At 37.3% G+C, this 18,920-nt stretch overlaps 1 protein-coding gene across 9 annotated transcripts in view; it reads left to right on the top strand.

Annotated features, from left to right (window-relative positions):
* The window catches only part of UTRN (utrophin), a 527,828-nt gene that overhangs the window by 359,926 nt on the left and 148,982 nt on the right, over positions 1–18,920 (top strand). For all 9 annotated transcript variants that reach the window (XM_082634331.1, XM_082634332.1, XM_082634328.1 and 6 more), the window contains one exon: positions 13,222–13,394. In XM_082634331.1, coding sequence (XP_082490457.1) covers positions 13,222–13,394 — 173 coding nt within the window. The remainder of the gene's footprint in view (positions 1–13,221; positions 13,395–18,920) is intronic.

Below are 18,920 nucleotides of genomic sequence, written 5' to 3'. Positions count from 1 at the left end.
CCCTGATAAAGATTCGCCTTGTCTAAGGATACAAGATATTCGGGGCTCTAATGATACCATTCTTGTCTTGGTATAAAAACCCTCTAGACATAAGGCTTTTTAAGAGAAAGACTGTGGTATTCTCTGTTGTTACAGAGAGTTTTTATTTAATTCACTCTTCTGATATGTGCATGGCGGGTTGAATGTTTGCACATGTCTCTGATCGCAGTCATCCAGCACCCTGGGTGGTAGTTGGAAGTTTGCCCAGCTGAGAAAGATTGTTCTTTCTCTCTCTCTCCTTTATTTATTTTTTTGTGATGGTGGTGCTGGAGGTGGTATTGGTGCTGGTGGTTCCTTTTGTCTTGTATTTATGTAAAAAGTTTATTTGTTGCTGCTGAAAGATCTCGGCATGTGGCCCCAGAGCCCTCACAGATCTGGGTTGGCCTGGTCAATTTCCGTATAAGTTTCTTCTCTCTGTTTCTGATGATTCGTCTTCCTGCTGATGTCAGTGCTTTCTTTCTGGATATAAACTGCACAGATTAATTTTATTTATAAATTTCTGAACAATCAGTTTACCAAACTTGTTTTTGAAATTAGTAGTGTCTGTCTATAAATCTGAATTGGGCACTTTGAGGTGAAACACATTCTGCTAGAAATCTCATAAAGCCAACTTGCCTCTGGAGACATGTTGGTTTTTATGAATAAATGATGAAAATATTTATGAAAGCTTGTTAAATTTTGTACAGATCCGCATATGTAAAACACATGCTATTTAAATACTGATATGAATAAGTTGAGAATGACATGGAAAGAAAAATGGTTTGCAAATCCCAAAAATAATAACTATACTGTATACTGTTCCCTGATAGCATTTTGTTTTTTTCTGTTGTTAATAGAATCTCTTTCTCAACATGAGTGCTAACAATTTTGATATTTAAGTAATTCAAATAGCCTTTTAGAAGATATACATTCTAACATCAGGGTTATTTTTTTCCTTTCCTCTATGCCCTGATGCAAAAAACAAACTTAGTTATATTAAGATTAACATCATTCCATTTGTGTGAGAGTGTCACTTTTATGAGCATTACATATTTATGATGAAATTCTGCACACAACTAGAGAAATATGTTTCATATGAACATATCTGTCATCCTTTTATTGTTATACTAAATAACTATATAATACAAAAACAAAACCACATTTTTGCCTTGGAATGATGTCCATAGTAGCAGTGCAAATGTCCATAATAGCAGTGGATTCAACTTTTTCTTTGAAAACATTTAAGCTCTTAACACTTTGTAGAAGATAGTTTTTCTCTCGGTGCCAGTAATAATTTAATATCAAAATGGAGGGCACATTTAAAAATAACTGGTTATTACTCACATTTTGAGTAGTTTCTCTTATTAAGTTTTATTTTGGAAACAAGTATATTCCCCACATGAAAACAGTCAATGAGATTAAAAAAAAAAAAGCAACTTTCCTTTAAAAGGATTTTCCCCATCCACTTTACTGTCAAAACCTTTTTAGAAATAATACAATTGACCACACATGTTTTGTTTGATGATTTGTATTTTTCTGTGCACCCAGCCCCTTTTATTTTCTTGGGTGGGCTCCAAAGTGGAATATGGATCCTGTGATCATTCAGGGTTGAGATAATTTGAGAGATACTGTACTGCCGTTTGGGGCGGGGAGGCCTCCAGGAAGTGGGAGTGAGCTTCACTTTAAACTGTGTGTGAGGGGTGGTGGAAGGGAGGATGCTGATTAAAATAATAAACAACTGCTGGAAAGAGAAGTGCATTACCACACTCCTGTCAGATCGGCGAGCCAAAGCTGATGAGGCGCCCTCCCTGCCGCAAACTCTGCAAAGGGGACCATGAGACCTGCTGCTTAAACTTTTCTCCCGGTGCCTAGAACAGCTTTTTAAATAATTTAGCTCTGTTGCACTGACACAGCATCCCTTAGGCATAGCTTGATTTAGGGAACTGGATTGAAAGTAGCTTGGTGGTTACCATAGCAACGCAGGCTGCCAGGGTCTGGGAGAGTGCAAGCCGGTGGTCTCTTGTCCCATGTTTGGGTGTTTCTTCAGACAAGAGTGCCCTCCTTGCTGTTCGAACTCTACATAAGTCATGCTTTTTGAAAACTGGCTCCTTACCCAGGATTTTTTTTTCTTTTTCTTCTTGAAACTAGTCTGAATGGAGGAAGTTGGTAATACTTGGCTCTTTTTTTTTTCTTCTTTTTTTTTCTTTTCTTTTTCTTTTTTTTTTTTTTTGCCTTCTCTCATGCAAGTTTCCAGGATATAGCTTCTTTTTTGCTTTGTGTAATTGAGAACAAACTCTAAGCTTGGGGCCCAGGAGAGAAAAGTTATGGGCTGCAGGTCATTAGTGAGGTGAACAGAAGGGAATCCTGGGCTTTCCAGAGAAAAAGGAGACCATGCCAGCCTCGTGGAACGCGGCTACCAGAGAACATACAAGCAGGTCTATTCCTTGTGAACTCTGAAGTCCATGAAATCCTGGACCCACGGTGGGGTGGCTAAAATGTCCCAGCGCAAGCTGCTGCTGCTCATGGACCATAGCTCAAGGGCAAGGCTTGTAAAGGATTTTACAAAGGATTTTAAAGTATAGCCAGAAAAGATACGGTTTTTAGAAGTTAAACGCTGTTGTCTGAAGGAAGTTTGCCGGAAAGATGTAGGCTTCAAGGGCTACTGGACGATGATTGGTCTGAACTTCAGCTTACGGGAATTGCTGACAAAATTTGAAAAGGTATGCAGAAAGCAGACTTCATCAATGTACTTTTTTCTTTCTTCCTTTTCTTGTCTTTTTTTTTTTTTTACTATGCATTTAGATGGCAGATAGTCTATTGATTCTGATTATTTAATATAACTTCTAAGCCATTTGATTTGATATCCTCTTTAAAAAATTTTTTTTCAACTAAAGATCAAGTTAGCAATCTTTCCTTTGGTCAGGAGGGCTTCTCATGATGCCTGTCAGTTTTAGAATTTCACATCAGAAGAGATCCTTTGTACTCAAGTCGGCTGGTAATTTAATTGAAAGTTATTTTGGAAAAAAACAAAAAAACAAAAAAACAACCAGCAACAACACTGGGTTTTCATGCCAAAGTCTGACTTCATCAGGCCTGGGTTCTGTTTTCCATACCCCTCAGGTTTATCTCCCTGCAGTGGCCGAGCACTGACTTTTCCAGCCTCCTTTCTGAAGATTCAGTTCTGAGAGGCAGGAGAGGATGCCTCATAGTGACGATGGCACACCTGACCTCAGACTTCTCCTTTTTCTTTCTGGTTCTGTCTGTCTTAAATGTGTAGTGCTTGTGTGCACTGTAGAGCTTTAATGCTTGGATCATTATTTTTGCATTTAGTTCTTTTTTCCATGGGAAAGTTCTTGGCACACTCTAGGACTGAGTCTAGCCCGCCAAAGGCTACCTTACATTTACAGTTAAACAAAACAGAAAACCTCCATGTGCTGCTCATGGGCTTCTGCCTTCCTTAGCCTTTGGATGCCAAACACCTATGTTCTTTCAACTTACCATCTTTAAAGAAAAGGAAAGGGATGAAGTACTCTCTGTGCATAAATCAATTACTTATCATTATTGTTAAAGATGTACTCTGTGGCTCTCACCACAAATACCCTATGGTTCTTTGCAAGTACAAATATAAGCAGGACTGTATTGAGTCACTTACAGAATAATGCACTTTTTCTTACAAAACCACAATTGCCCGGGGGGGAAAGGCGTAAAACCGTGTCACTTGAAAAGTTTGAAAGCTTTTCCAAAACAATTGCAGTCATTGCTTGTCTCCTGATGGTAGAAACAGTGCAGTGGGAAGAGGGTGGAGAAAGAAGAATTCGCTTCTCCTGGCTGAATGCTCCCTCCTTCCTGGTTCTCTCCCTGCACCCCAACTGTCATAGTAAGGACTGTAACACAGGGTTCACTTTGACCTCTCCCTTTAATATGTTATGACCTCTCCCTTTAATATGTTATTAAGCACCTACATTCCTGAGGGTAAAGGATGGTTCCTAGTCAACTTGCTCACCGTTTAGAAGAGGTGGAGGAGGTTAGAGAAACTTTCTTTATGGCAGCTGGTAACAGCAGGTGACAAACTTTATGACCTGTCTGTTAGCTTGGTTTGTATAGATTTGTCTGTTTCTTCCTAAAAAGGTATATAGGGCATACGTTACATGAATAATTCATTACTTAGATCCCCTGAGAGGCAGTAATTGTGGTCAATAGCTGGCCTTTTGTATTATAATTGCTGCTATTAGTCTTGAAATCCTAGGTCAGATACCAGAGGTTAGTAACCTGCCTCAGCTTTTTGGCTATTTTATTGACAAAGTTACCAGTTCTGGTCATATTAGTTTCCTCCTTTAATTCCTAATCCTTAGTGTCTGCATATTTCTTATTTTTTCTTTTAGTAGTTAAACTGACAGTAAAAGAAGCCTACAGGCTTAGTCCTGTCAAAAGCTTGATTTGGGATTTTTTTTTTTTTTTTGAGACAAAGAGCAAATTCAGAGAAACAATCTTGCTGCCATTCACATTCTGAAGTTCTCCATATATGTTTATTTTTGTGTTAGACGCCTTTATAAAAATCTATGTGAAAGTTAATCTCTTTGCCATATTTCATTTGTAGGAAGTTGTCATACATGAATGTATTTTTCTCCAACTCAATTAAAAAAAAAATCCTTTGTGTATTTTCACAAAAGCTGTCTCATATACTTAGCCTATGCTACATTGATTCATTGCCAGGAAAGCTGTATTATGGAAAGGTACCACTACCTCACACCTCAAATACAACTACCTTCCCCCAACTCTGAAAGCAAAAATGCCAGTTCTAGGGAATGACCAAGGCTTACTGCTCCAATGCAAAAGCCACATGATACCTTTGGAAGCTAATGGTCTTCCCATAGTCCCTTTATTTTCAGTTTCCTTAGTCTTATCTTTTCCTCAATATTAGTGATCTGCTTCTAGAGCAGATCACACAGTGATTTAACACTTGGTGATTTAACACTTTTCTTATCAGTAATTATAATAGTTCAAGCTGATGTTTAAGTTCCCAGAGCAAAAGGTGTTTTGCTGGATTCCTGAAACCATTTCAGGCTTTAAGAAAACTAGAGTACAAGGTTGGGATAGTTGTGGGTCTTCCAATAATGTTAATCTGAAAAGTTGAAGACTGGTCAGATAACTGAAATTTCCAGATGACAGCAGACCTTCAGCATAACTTCAAGACAGCAGTTTGTTTGTGAGATAAATTGAAAGGGGATATCTAGTTGATATTTTTTGAATTTTAAAGAAATCTAGTGGTTTGTGACTTATATTTGGGTATCTGTTCATACATGGATGTTTGGCATGTCGTTGGGCCTGTAATCTGGTTATCTAGTCCCAAAATGTGTGACGCTAGAATTGTGGTTTTCCAGCATTAGCAGGATGGGCAAATTGCACTTGGGACTCAGAGTTCCTGGGGATCCAGGGGACCGGAAACATTCTCTACTGTTTCCTCAAGGTGACAGCTCACCAAGGATCAGGAAGCCCTGATTGAAGGGAACCACGTGTTCCCCAGAGTGGTCTTAAAGAGGAGATTGAAACAGGAACTTCTCGCCAAGAGAGGATGACGTTATGGCAAAAAGTGCCAGCCAGCAAGCAGATCCTAATTACCCAACCAGGTGATGAGGGGAGAGCAGTTGTGACCAGGGTGACTCTACAGAGACTTCAGACTCACAGTTGACTTGACACAGAAAGCTGATCCACCAAAATACCTTTCTGAAATCCAGCTTATGAGTTGGTTTTATTGCCACCTTGATTTTAATGAATTGATTTTCTCCTTGAAAGTACTTCATAATGGAAGTATCTGATGGACTCAGTGGCTGTTAATATATTGGTATACTTGGCCATCTGCACTGTGTACTGTCTGTTCCATTTATTTAGTAGTCACAGAGGATAGAATAATGGACAACTTTAGCTTAGTGACATTTTGAGTGACTGTTGCCTTTTATTAATTTATGCAGTTCTGCTACTAGATGATTAATGGTAATGGTAGTTCTCTAAGGGTGTGTGTGTGTGAGAGAGAGAGAGGGAGTCTGAGTAGCACCACTCTCTTGGTGAATCCTTTGGGAAAGATGCTTCCCATAGTGACAACACAGAGAGAAACCACTCAATGCTAAATTTCCTTTATGATATTGACATCCTTTAGGATGACCAATATTTAAAATTATAATTTGAAGCTATACTTTGCTGCTCAATTTGCAATATCTAATTTTTAAAAATTTTATCCTGGAAAGACACAGTCAACTTCCAATTTCAAGGTCTACTCTTGCTTTAATATTTAGTAAATATTTATGAAGTACACAGTATGTACCAGACACTGGGCTGAATTCAATGATGGCGTGGATAACAGGGTAGACCCCCACTCTTTGAGTTTACAGCCTAGTAGGAGGATACAGACCTTAAACAAGTCTGTATTCTGTAAGCCTGTGACTGAGCAAAAGGAGGTAGCTGTAAGAGCGACAGGTAGACATAATCTAACCTGAGTGCAGTGAAGTTTCTCCTGGAGAAATGATATTTAAACTGGGACTTAAGATGACTTTAAAATTAAGGAAGGAACTGAGATTGTGGGCTTATATGTGGGAGATGTGTGTTGGGGAAGAAAATGAGAGCTTTCTGGGCAATAGGAACTGCTTTTTCACAGGTCAGGAGTTGAAGAGTTGGGTGCCCCAGGACTGTTGTTTAAAACATTTAAAATACAAAAACCTTTGACTGGGTTTTCAAACTTGTTCAGTTTCATTTATACAATCTGATTTTAGGAATTAGGGTGGGGCAATAGTTTGATAACTTGAAAACATTTGTTAATAACTGTTCTTAAACTCCAGTTCATGTGCAGATCAAACCTGCTTATATAAAGTGCACCTCAAAAGGAAAGCCACTGTATTTTAACTCACTAGGATGTTAGTATGTTTTAGTAACAATTGGTATAGAGTCAAGGATTTTGAACACTTTACTTTGTTGTGAAAAATATTTTTCTTAATAGCAGTGTTTGCTATGTTGGAATTTAAAATGTACTTTGTTTCTTAATTTTTTATCATTTCAAGTTGGCTTATTCAAATTATCTTGAAAGTGCAGTTAATTGTAAATTTGTTCCACTTAGTAATTTAACTTTTTTCCTACTCTATTGTCTAACATATATTTATAATCACAGATAATGGGAAAAGAACATTACTGGTATTGATTTCTTACTTTTTTTTTTTTTTTTTGTCTGCGTTGGGTCTTGGTTGCTTAGCACGGGCTTTCTCTAGTTGCGGCAAGCGGAGCTACTCTTCGTTGCAGTGCGTGGGCTTCTCATTGTGGTGGCTTCTCTTATTGCGGAGCATGGGCTCTAGGCACACAAGCTTCAGTAGTTGTGGCACGCGGGCTCAGTAGTTGCAGCTAGCGGACTCTAGAGCGCAGAATCAGTAGTTGTGGCGCACGGGCTTAGTTGCTCTGGAGCATGTGGGATCTTCCCGGACCAGGACTCGAACCCGTGCTCCCTGCATTGGCAGGAGGATTCTTAACCACTGCACCACCAGGGAAGTCCGATTTCTTACTTTTTAAATACTGCTGTCGACCAGGTGATACCACTCTTTTATCTGTCAAAATGTGATTCTATAATTATTAACAGAGTGGTTAAAATTTATGAGATTAGTTGTTGAAAGAAAATATAATTTATAAATAATTAATTGAATAATTTATTGACATCAGCAAGTTAATTGTAATAATTGATTAGTTAATTGCAATCACTCACTGTCCCAGAAGTCTCACAAGCTGTCTCAAAGCATATTTACATAGCACATAATGACCTTTGAGGATATTATTAGGTTGTATTTTTTTTAGGTGGTATCTAACTATTTTTTAAAAGGTATGATCCCTCATTTTCTAAACCTGAAACTCAGGCAGTGATCCTACTGAGCTCTTGACAATCAATCCTAAACTGTCTCTGAATGCCGGTCTCACTTTTGAAAGGAACAGTGGATTTCTTTTCCCCTAATGGTTAACTTTGTTGATTTAGCCTGAGCCTTGGGATATAGTTGGGAAGTTGTTGCTAACCTCACTTCTTCACTTTCAGAAAAGGGGTCAGGATTCCTTCAGAGAAAACACTTCTGTGGCCATGTAGGGTTAGGTAAATATGCCATGCAAAAATAAACGAAAATTATGTCAGCAAGGCCCAAAGAGGATGAATCTATTCTAATACCAACTTAGTTGTTGAAGACTTCTTAGTGGCACTATTCTAAATCTCTGTTTCTTATAAGAGGGTTCAAGCAGTTCTGTTTATAATAATCTAAGGAAATATATATATATATATTTTTTGGGGGGGGGTGGTTCGCGGGCCTCTCCTCTTGTGGAGCACAGGCTCCGGACGCGCAGGCCCAGCGGCCATGGCTCACGGGCCCAGCCACTCCGCGGCATGTGGGATCTTCCCGGATCGGGGCACAAACGCGTGTCCCCTGCATCGGCAGGCGGACTCTCAACCACTGCGCCACCAGGGAAGCCCTAAGGAAATATTTTTGCTTACACAGCTGCAGCCACTACTTGATTATAGAACATTATAAAGAAATAAAATGTATGTGATTTACATTATAAAGTGTTTGCATATAATATCTCTATGGGTTATATCATTGAAGAAATGTCCAGTTAGGGCAAAACTGGTATTAAAATATCAATTATTAAATAAGTAAATGAATAAATGTTTTGCTTTATTTGTGCAGTTTATTTTGACCTGGGTAGTGGGTGTTGTATAAAAAAGGACTAATTGTTGATCAGTGAACCTCTGTGAGCTTTTGTAGCTGTCTTCTGCAAGGTTCTTCTGAAAGTGTGCCTCTTAGGCTTTTGATGGTATTTTACTTAGAGGAAAATATGTAGTCTCTTTATTCTAACCCTTAGCTTTTCTTAACCTTCTACATTATGCTTACATTGTTTGAAAGTACACTGCAAGCCTTTAAAGTGAATTCTTAAAGTATTTCTTCTGTTTTCAAATGTTAGTTTAACTGCTTGAATACTTTGCTGGGGTCCCTCTTTGCACATGACTGGCTTATGTTAAATGGTTGGAAGAGCATTGCTTTGTGCTTCTAGCTGGATTACATTCCCATAACTAATTATCAATAACCGTTTTGTGCTTTAATGTTTATTTAATTGTCAGAAAGGCTTCCAGGTGACAGAGGTAAGCATTAGTAGGGCAAGTCTCCCAGCTGTGCAGTGGGAGTTAACCCTCTTTCATAGAACTTTAATTTATTTTAGCATTTGATGTTACATCAGGGTCATGATTTGACAGACTCCCATGCTGGCATCTTGATTTTAAAATCAGTGCATCATTACACAGGGATCTATGAAGGAGCATGATTCATTAACTGCGGGTAATTCTAAATTTCCAGCGAAGAGCTTAGGCAAGGCTTTGCAGTGCAGGCTTCTAAATAATAATCTCTCCCTGTTAAATTTTTTGAACGAAGAGATTAAACAAAATGATTACTACATTTCCTTCTAATTATTTGTCTGATTTCTCTTGGCATTACAGTGGCTTATATGCCAGTCTATCAAGATGAACTTATTCATACATTCATTTATGCAATTTTGCACCCATCTATCTATGTATGTATCTGTGTATCTGTCTATCCATATACGTCTATTTTTCATTAGACTTACTCTGTGTAACAGAGACTCTGAAGGATACAGAAGAAATATTAAGATGATTTTCTGTCTTTAGGAGCTCTTGATATATTTGGCCAAATAAATATGCCACCAAATGTTAAATTAAAAAAACAATGTATGCTGATTTCCTTTTCTTTGATCGTTTTCTGGTTGTTGATTTTCTTCCTAATTCTTGATGAGGCTCCTGTGTGGAAGGGTTTTCCACATATTGAAACTTATGTTGCAACAGGAATATATGATCACTGGTGGTGCTCTTAACCAAAACGTTATGGAAATACTTACGATCACTGACTGGGCCAGTGATGCACTTCTGTTTTACTCCATCTGTCATTGTGGCTGGATTGGAACAGGCATCACCTGATCTGAAGTGAAGAGCCAAATTTGCTTCGTGCTTTTGTATCCAAATTTCCTCATGTTGTGGAATGCCCCTGTGAAACTGAGGAAACTATTTATGAATCTTGATGTGCTTCTGTCTTTCTATGTCTCTTGAATATGAAAAGAAGCAAATAGGTCAGGCTGCTACAGGAAGTTGTGGTTTGAAGTTGCCTTGTGATTTTAGGTGTGGTCCACTGATAATGATGTTTAGGAATCTGCACAGGAAATTAGAGGCCAAATTCTCCTTGACAATACAGAGCAAAGGGAGGCCTTGCTTATGTACTCTGTCACTGAGCTTTTTGAGAAAGATGGCTATCATACATATTTACAGCCGAAGTTTAAAACTGGGCTTTTGATATATCTCTTTGGATGTCTTAAAATGCATTTCAGGATTCAAAAATAAAACAGTTCTATTCTAAAGAATAGGACTATGTTGTTCAGGAGATGTCATCAAAGAATCTTTTAGCAGAAGTTTCCTTTTCTTTTTCTTTTTTACTGAGAATTTCTATTTGAAACCTCCCAAGTTAAATTTATAACCAGATTGCCATTTACATGCATACTGTTGCGCAGCCTGAGAACCTTGAATCAGTATCTGGCTGTGTTTCCCTGCTTCCCCATCAGTGTCTGCTGTGTACTCTCTGAGACGGAGGTGCTAGTAAAGTGCAGAAGAGTCAACAATGTTAGAGTTTTTGTTCAGTGGTTAACCCTAATGCTGGGTGTACTCAGATTACACTTCACAGGAAGACCTGATTTGGCTTTGTTGTTAGATAACCCAGAGACCAATGGGCTTGCAAATTTAGAGCATAAATTTTGCAGAAGCCGTCCATCAAACTTTTTTTTTTAAATTTATTTATTTACTTATGGCTGTGTTGGGTCTTCGTTTCTGTGCGAGGGCTTTCTCTAGTTGTGGCAAGTGGGGGCCACTCTTCATCGCAGTACACGGGCCTCTCACTATCGTGGCCTCTCTTGTTGCGGAGCACAGGCTCCAGACGCTCAGACTCAGTAGTTGTGGCTCACGGGCTTAGTGCTCCGCGGCATGTGGGATCCTCCCAGACCAGGGCTCGAACCCGTGTCCCCTGCATTAGCAGGCAGATTCTCAACCACTGCGCCACCAGGGAAGCCCCGTCCATCAAACTTTGTGTTCACCTCTCTCAAATATGACCCTATTAATGTCATCTTAGATGTCACAAATCTTCCCAGAAATTATAATACAGCAGTTCTGCCCCTTAACCTCGTGTGACACCTTTTTACCATGCTGATTGGAGTAGTGAGTTGTACAAGGCTTTTCCCTGTGTCCTGGTTTGTGTAGGTCTGTAGATACTTGAAGAATAGTTACTTCAACGCTGGCTGCTAAGCCTTGGTTCTTAATGGAATACATGGATTGCTTATCAGGAGTAAGTTCTAAATTAATAATAGCATTCTGAGTATTTGAAGAATTTCTGTTTAAATTTTTACCATGCCCATTTAGAGTTGGAGAAACTAAAGAAGAATGATGATTATAAAGGAAAGTTGAAGATGAGAAGTGTAACAAAATTATAGTGTTTGAGTTAGCTCTTCTTTTACTAACTCTGATTCATTACCAGAAATATAATTTTTATTTCTGCAATATGTTGCCTTAATATTCCTTACCAATTAATGCCATGGAGACTCACCCCACACCTTCATGGCCCCTTCTGGTGTCTGCTTTTCTGTTTGTAAGTTCATACTCAGTTGTTGGATAGTAGTGGCTGTCACACTAGAGTTAGCTACACATCCCATTTATTCATGAAGAAAAGGTGATTGCCAAATTAATATAGAAAATTGTGTTGACAACCTTATAACAGGAGAGTACTAAACAATTGATAAGACCCTCTGTATTTTAAAGTTTAAATTTGTTGTATTTGTTTAATTACAAAAAGAAACCCTGTTTTTTATAGAAACTTGGAAACTCAGAGAGGTGTAAAGAAGAAAACTAAAATCACCTTTAATCCTCTTATATGGAGATCGCGCTATTTTGATTTATTTCTTATAGTCTTCTAATGTATGTGTGTGCAATGATTTACAAATACATAGGCTAATTTAAATACCTACTTTAAAAATTAAATTAACATCACAATATATAGTTTTTTATCCTCCATTTTAAAACCTAATAATAAACTAGCATTAATGTGTATTATGAAAGTTTTTACTTTTTTATTTTAAAAACAATCAATGTGATAAATGTGTTTATATGTAAATCTTCTTAGGATAGGTAATTTCAACAGTTTTAAGGCTTTTGATACAAATTGCCAAAATGCTTCCTCAAAGTCTGAACCAATTTTTATTATTAATTTATATTAATTCTTATTTTACTTAAACTACACTCAAATTTACTTTTTTTGTGTGTGTGTGGTACGCGGGTCTCTCACTGTTGTGGCCTCTCCTGCTGCGGAGCACAGGCTCCAGACGCACAGGCTCAGCGGCCACGGCTCACGGGCCCAGCCGCTCCGCGGCATGTGGGATCTTCCTGGACCGGGGCACAAACCCGTGTCCCCTGCATTGGCAGGCGGACTCTCAACCACTGTGCCACCAGGGAAGCCCTCAAATTTACTTTATAGAAGTGAACAAAATATTTTCCTTTTTAACAGGAGAAATATTATTTTGTCATTATTTTTGTTTCTTAATGAGGATAAACATTTTTATGAGAATGCTTTTTTTAATTTTAGAAATAAATTTTATTAGATTAAAAGGATGAACTATTAGTAAGTTTGTCTAAATGTTAAAAAAAAGTTTAATTATGTAATATCTTAGTGACCTCTAAAACTACATATTTTGAGGGAAGTTTTGCCTATGTGGAAAGGGGAGAAAGAATTTATTTGGGTATTAAGCAAAGTTGAGTGATTTGGCAGCCACAATTGTACAAAATTTCAAAAATTTCTCATTGAATTTGAACATCTAACTAGCTGATACATGAAATTTAGATTATAATATTGATACATTCTGTTTTTAAGAATGGGGGAAATCAGTGTCTTATTAAAGATTTTAAAACTATTATTTTCAATGTAGAAATTGTGAAAACACTTAATTTGTTATCATTTAAGCTAAAATTAACTATTTTGCTTTTAAAAAACTCATTTGTGGAATATGAAAAAAGTAAAGTTTGTATAGCAATCCCAAGTAATGTTGACACTAATACCTAATATTTGCATTATCTCTTTGCCTTTTTCTGTTCAGGACATCCAGGCAGAAATTGATGCCCACAGTGACATATTTAAAAGCCTCGATGGAAACAGGCAGAAGATGGTAAAAGCTTTGGGAAATTCTGAAGAGGCTACTATGCTTCAGCATCGACTGGATGATATGAACCAAAGATGGAACGACTTAAAAGCAAAATCTGCCAGTATCAGGTCAGCATTGTCAGTATCAAAATAAAAATAATGGGGGAGGAGTATTTTCATGATTTTTGTATATCAGGAGGAGAACAGGAAGCCTTGCCAGCATGCTACTTCTTAAGAAATAGTTTAAGATTTAAATGCAAAGATTATTTTTTTTTAAGTTACAGTTTTAGCTCCATTTATGTCCAGTGCCCTCTGTCAACTGTTCCTGACTAGTTACAAATTTGCATATTGTATTTTAAACCTAATAATACTAACGATTTTACCAATACCTGCTAGTTGTTGAGTGTTTACCTTAACCAAGTATTGTGTTAGGATCTTTACAAACATTTCTTTATTTAGTATTCAAAAAATCCTAGTGAGGTGAATAGTAAAATCCTTTCTTACATGAGGTGACAGAGCCTTCATGAATATAAAGAACTTGACAAGATCTTGAGCTAACAAGTGCCACACGAGGATTTGAATCTAGATCCTTCTGACTCTTGGCAATGAACGTGTTTTTCTTCGTCATGCAATTTGTATGTCCAATTTGAAGATGTACTTTTAGAAATTAGATATCACTTATGGACACTAAAATGGATAACTGATGATTCATGTCTCCATTTGGAGAAAGTAAAAAGTAAATAAGGATGAATTTGAGGACCAGAATTTGACTAAGAAAGGACATTGAAAAAAGACCTACTGTGACAGCTATTAATATTATTACTAGGAGTTAAGAAAATTGTAGAATTATGTTTACTAGATGGTGGATAATACGTAACTGGATATGAGTTTAGTGGAAACTGACTAAGAACATGAATGTTGGTAGAAAGACTTGGATCTTGCATCTAGGTCAGTTTTTTAAATCTTAAAGTTCAGAAATGGTATGATTTATTGAAAAATGTACAACCTTAAACCAAATGGTCTTGAATTTGACTCTGACTTTACTATTTACTTACTGACCTTGGGCAAGTCACTTATTCTCTCTGAGCCTTGGTTTTCTCATTTACAAACTCAAAATATAAATATTTAACCCACATGATTGCTGTGAAGATTGAATGGGGTAATCTGATAGTTCCTTAGTCTATGTAATTTCTGTCTAATGTAGCATCTGGTTTATTTTTTCTTACATAAAGGGGTTCAGTGGATCTGCTTCAACTGGTTTCTGCATTTTATTGACTACTTCATGGAGAGCAGAAATCTTTCACGGATTATTTATTTACTGTGAATGAATTTAAAAAAAAAATTCCTTCTGAAGAGAAATCCTGAAAGGTTTTTATTCTTCTGGGGCTCATAAAGGGATATTTGCACTTCTTTTTACACTTAAAGAAGGGGGTAATGTAGCGTGACTACAGAAACCTCTGTGTAAAGATCCTGTTGGACGTTATCAACCAACTACTCTTTTTTAGTTAGAGAGGAAAATTAGGGAGTACTGTATAGTGAGAGAATATACTTGTGATTGCTTAAAATTGAATTTTCAACTGGCCAGACCCCATTGGGTTTCACCTTTCTGTTCTCCATAAATATAAATAAATAAAAAGATTTAAAGTGTTAACATAGTAGAAAACATTCACTGAGGTTCTAAGAAAACCAACTAGTGTAACAAGCTAAAAGCCACAGGCCTGGCCCTGGTGAAGACTGTGTACATGGTGCTGGAATTTTGAGAGTTTGGAGGATGCGTTCTTCAGGAAGGAGAATTTAATGAAGACAAAAAAAATCTTTGACCTTTCATGGCCTTTATTGCCTAAGCCTGTCAAGTCACATTTTGTTTTCTAACCTGGAAAGAAAGAACTTGTAAACTATAGTTGGAGTACTATCTAATAAATAAAGTTATTTTTAGAAGACGGAGGAATAAGCTTTTGCCAATGGGCTTCTGGATCAAGACAAATCATACATTCCAGTAAAATGTGTTAGTAATGTGATAATAAATTAAAATAATTTTTAGCCTGATTACTCATTTCTGGAGATTCAAGCATTTAATAAGAACTTACTTCTAGGTTTAAGGCATTGTGAATCAGAAATACGATATGGCCCCTACCCCTAGGGGGTTCACAGTTCTCTTCAGGCTAAGATGGGTCCAAAGGAGGAAGTGGTTACTTTCACTTCAGATGATCATCAAAGGCTTCATGAAAGAGATGATTACTAAGCTGAGCCTTGAAAGATGTATAGTTTTCCCCAGATGGACTGGATGAGAGCTGGAGAAAGATAGCTAAGCAGGAGGCCAGAAATAACACTGTGTTTTCATGGAGCAGTTAAGAAGTTCAGTCTGACTGAGAACAGAATTTGCTGATGATGTAGAGGGGAAAGACTGTGACTAGCGAAAAAGGTGAGGAGGGAGGTAAGACACAAATCATGGAACACCTGTGTGCACCATGCTCCATTCCACTGGTAATGGAATTTGAAAATTTTTAGGTGGCATGATTAGACTTAAGCTTTGGAAATATCCCTCCCACACAACTATGGAGAGTGCATTATTAGATGAGCAAAGTTCTAAAGACAAAGAGAGCTGTGAAGAGACCCTTTCAGAGAAATACCCAAGAGTGGAATTGCTGGATCGTATGATAGTTCTATTTTTAATTTTTTGAAGTACCGTTAAACTATTTTCCATAGTCGCTGCAACTATTTACATTCCCACCAACAGTATACAAGGATTCCCTTTTCTCCATGTCCTCACCAACACTTGTTATTTCTTGTCTTTTTGACCAAAGCTATTCTGAAAGTTGTGGATGATATCTCATTGTGGATTTGATTTGCATTTTCCTGATGATTTTCCTCTATGTTGAGCATATTTTCATGTGTCTGTTGGACATCTGTATGTCTTCTTTGGAAAAATGCCTATCAGGTTCTCTGCCCACTTTTTAATTGGATTGTTTGTTTTTGTATTGAGTTGTATGAGTTCTTTATATATTTGGGGTATTAACCCCTTATGGGACATATCATAGGCAAATATCTTTTCCCATTCAGTAGATTACCTTTTCATTTTGTTGATGGTTTCCTTCTCTGTGCAAAAATTTTTTAGTTTGATTAGATCCCATTCCTTTATTTTTGCTTTTGTTGCCTTTGCCTAAGGAGACAAATACAAAAAAAAAAAAAATATTGCTAAGACCAACAAAGAGTGTACTGCATAGATATTTTCTTCTAGGAGTTTTATGTTTTCAGGTCTTACATTTAAGTCTTTAATCCATTTTGAGTTTATTTTCGTATACGGTGTGAGAAAATGGTTGTTTCATTTTTTCACTTGTAGCTGTCCAGTTTTCCCAACACTACTTATTGAAGAGACTGTCTTTTCCCCATTGTGTAGTCTTCCCTCGTTTATTGTAGATTTAATTGACCATATGTGCATGGGCTTATTTCTAGGCTCTCTATTCTGTTCCATTGATCTATGCTTCTGTTTCTGTGCCAGTGCCATACTATTTTGATTACAGTTGCTTTGGGTATTGAGACAAAGAAAATGAAAACACTGCTTTGAAAAGATATATGCATCCCAGTGTTCATAGCACCATTATTTACAATAGCCATGACATGGAAACAGCCTGCAACTGTTCATCAACAGTTGAATGCATAAAGAAGATTTTATATATATATGTGTATATATACACATACAATGGAATATTTATATATATGCATATATATGTATATATATGTGTTTGTATATATATATGTGTGTGTGTATGTGTGTGTATATATATATATATATATATATATATATATATATATAATGGAATATTATTCAGCCATAAAAAATGACATTTTACCATTTCTGACAGCATGGATGGACCTGGAGGGTATTATAGTTACTGAAATAAGTAAGACAAAGACAAATACTGTATGTTTTCACTTACATGTGGAATCTAGAAAATTAAACAATTGAACAAATATAACAAAACAGAAACAGACTCACAGATACAGAGAACAAACTAGCAGTTATCAGAGGGGAGTAGGGGAGGGGCAACATAAGTGAAGGGAATTAAGGTATAAAACAAAAAGTTTAAAGGATGCAATGTACAGAACGGGGAATATAGTCAATATTTTATAATAACTCTATGGAGTGTAATCAATAAAAATATTGAATCACTATGTTGTACACCTGACACTAATGTTATATGTCAATTATATTGCAATTAAAGAAAAGATAAAATGGTTTATTATTCTTAGTAATGGGCCCCCATATAGTAAGCACACCTCAGAGAGAAGTGGTACAGGATGCATTTAATACTCTGGAGCTAGACTGCCTAGTAAGTTTAAACACTAGTTTTGTTCCTTGGCAGCTGTGACACTGTGGGGAGGTTACTTGGCCAATACGTATTTCCTCCTGTGCAAAATAGGGATAATAGGAGTAACTTCCTTATAGAGTCATCATGAATAGTTGATTTAATTAGCCTTTATAAAGTACCTAAAACAGTGGCACATGGTAAGCACTAAATAATTAACTATTATTATTACTCTCATTGATTACCATTATGTTTGGAACTAATTAGTTCAAAAGACATAGCAATTCTCACTACCCTGTCTTGTTTCATAGTCACTATTATTGGGAATTTCTGAGAAGGTCCCCAACAAGTAGCATCCCTCTTTCCTGGCTGGATTCAGAAGAAATAGAAAACAAAAGTAAGGACAAGTGAGAACAACAGTGTCATGTTAACTACTGACAGAGGCTAGGCTGGAGGAGGTGCTTAGAGTGAGAGCTAAATGGGACTTTAACCGGACTCCAGAAGCAGGCAGAATTTCCCCAGCAGTCACTGGACAATGTGGCCTCCCATGTGGGAAACCCTTCATGGAAGAGTAGAAAAGAACTCCGTCTCTGCAGGCTTGTTCTCAAAAGGGAAGAGTGGGCTGAGCTAAGCAGATCCAGTTATTCCCCAAATCTACAAATCAGATTCCTCACTCTACCTCTGCAGGGACAGAGAGAGTGAAAGGGTGGAGAAGAGGCCAGGAATGTACTTAGTGAGAAAACCCCTTCCCAAGGAGCTGGGGTGTGGAGGTGTTCTCTTTAACGAAAATGTGGAGTAACTTCCCCCACAGCCAGCTGCCTCCTTCAGTCCTTACTGAAAATGTTGCTTGCTGAGTGCACTATGAATTCCTGTTCCTCTGTTATTTCGTCTCATTCCTTTAAAGTATAGTCTACACTTGCACTGGCTTCAATTGTGAACAAATTCTCCTATGTCTTTAATATTTGTTTAAACTCTCCCATCACTCTTCTCTGTAATTGAAAGTTGACTGTCCCCTTAATTGCCTGCTTTACTTGAAACACTCTTTAATAGAGTTCAGTTTTCCTATTTTCCTCACCTGGCAGTCAACAGGAACATTCTGACTATTTAACAACTACTACGGACACCAAGTAGAATGCTAGCCATAAACTCCCAGTATGGCACCAGCAGACACTGGCTGAACAGCAGCCCTGTGCACAGGGATAAGAGGGAAAGTCGGCAGCCTCATTGCTATTTCTTGAGCATTGCTGCTCCATCTCTCAACAACTTGTCATTAGAAGTGGATACATCTATTATTTTACCCTCTCATCATCTTATTCCTGCTTCCTCCTGATGTATAGGACACTCTTCG

Source organism: Mesoplodon mirus (genome assembly GCF_964341445.2).
Source record: "Mesoplodon mirus genome assembly, chromosome: 10".
Lineage (NCBI taxonomy): Eukaryota > Metazoa > Chordata > Mammalia > Artiodactyla > Ziphiidae > Mesoplodon > Mesoplodon mirus.
Note: the sequence above shows the minus strand (reverse complement) of the source record. Positions and strands in the feature narration are given on the sequence as shown.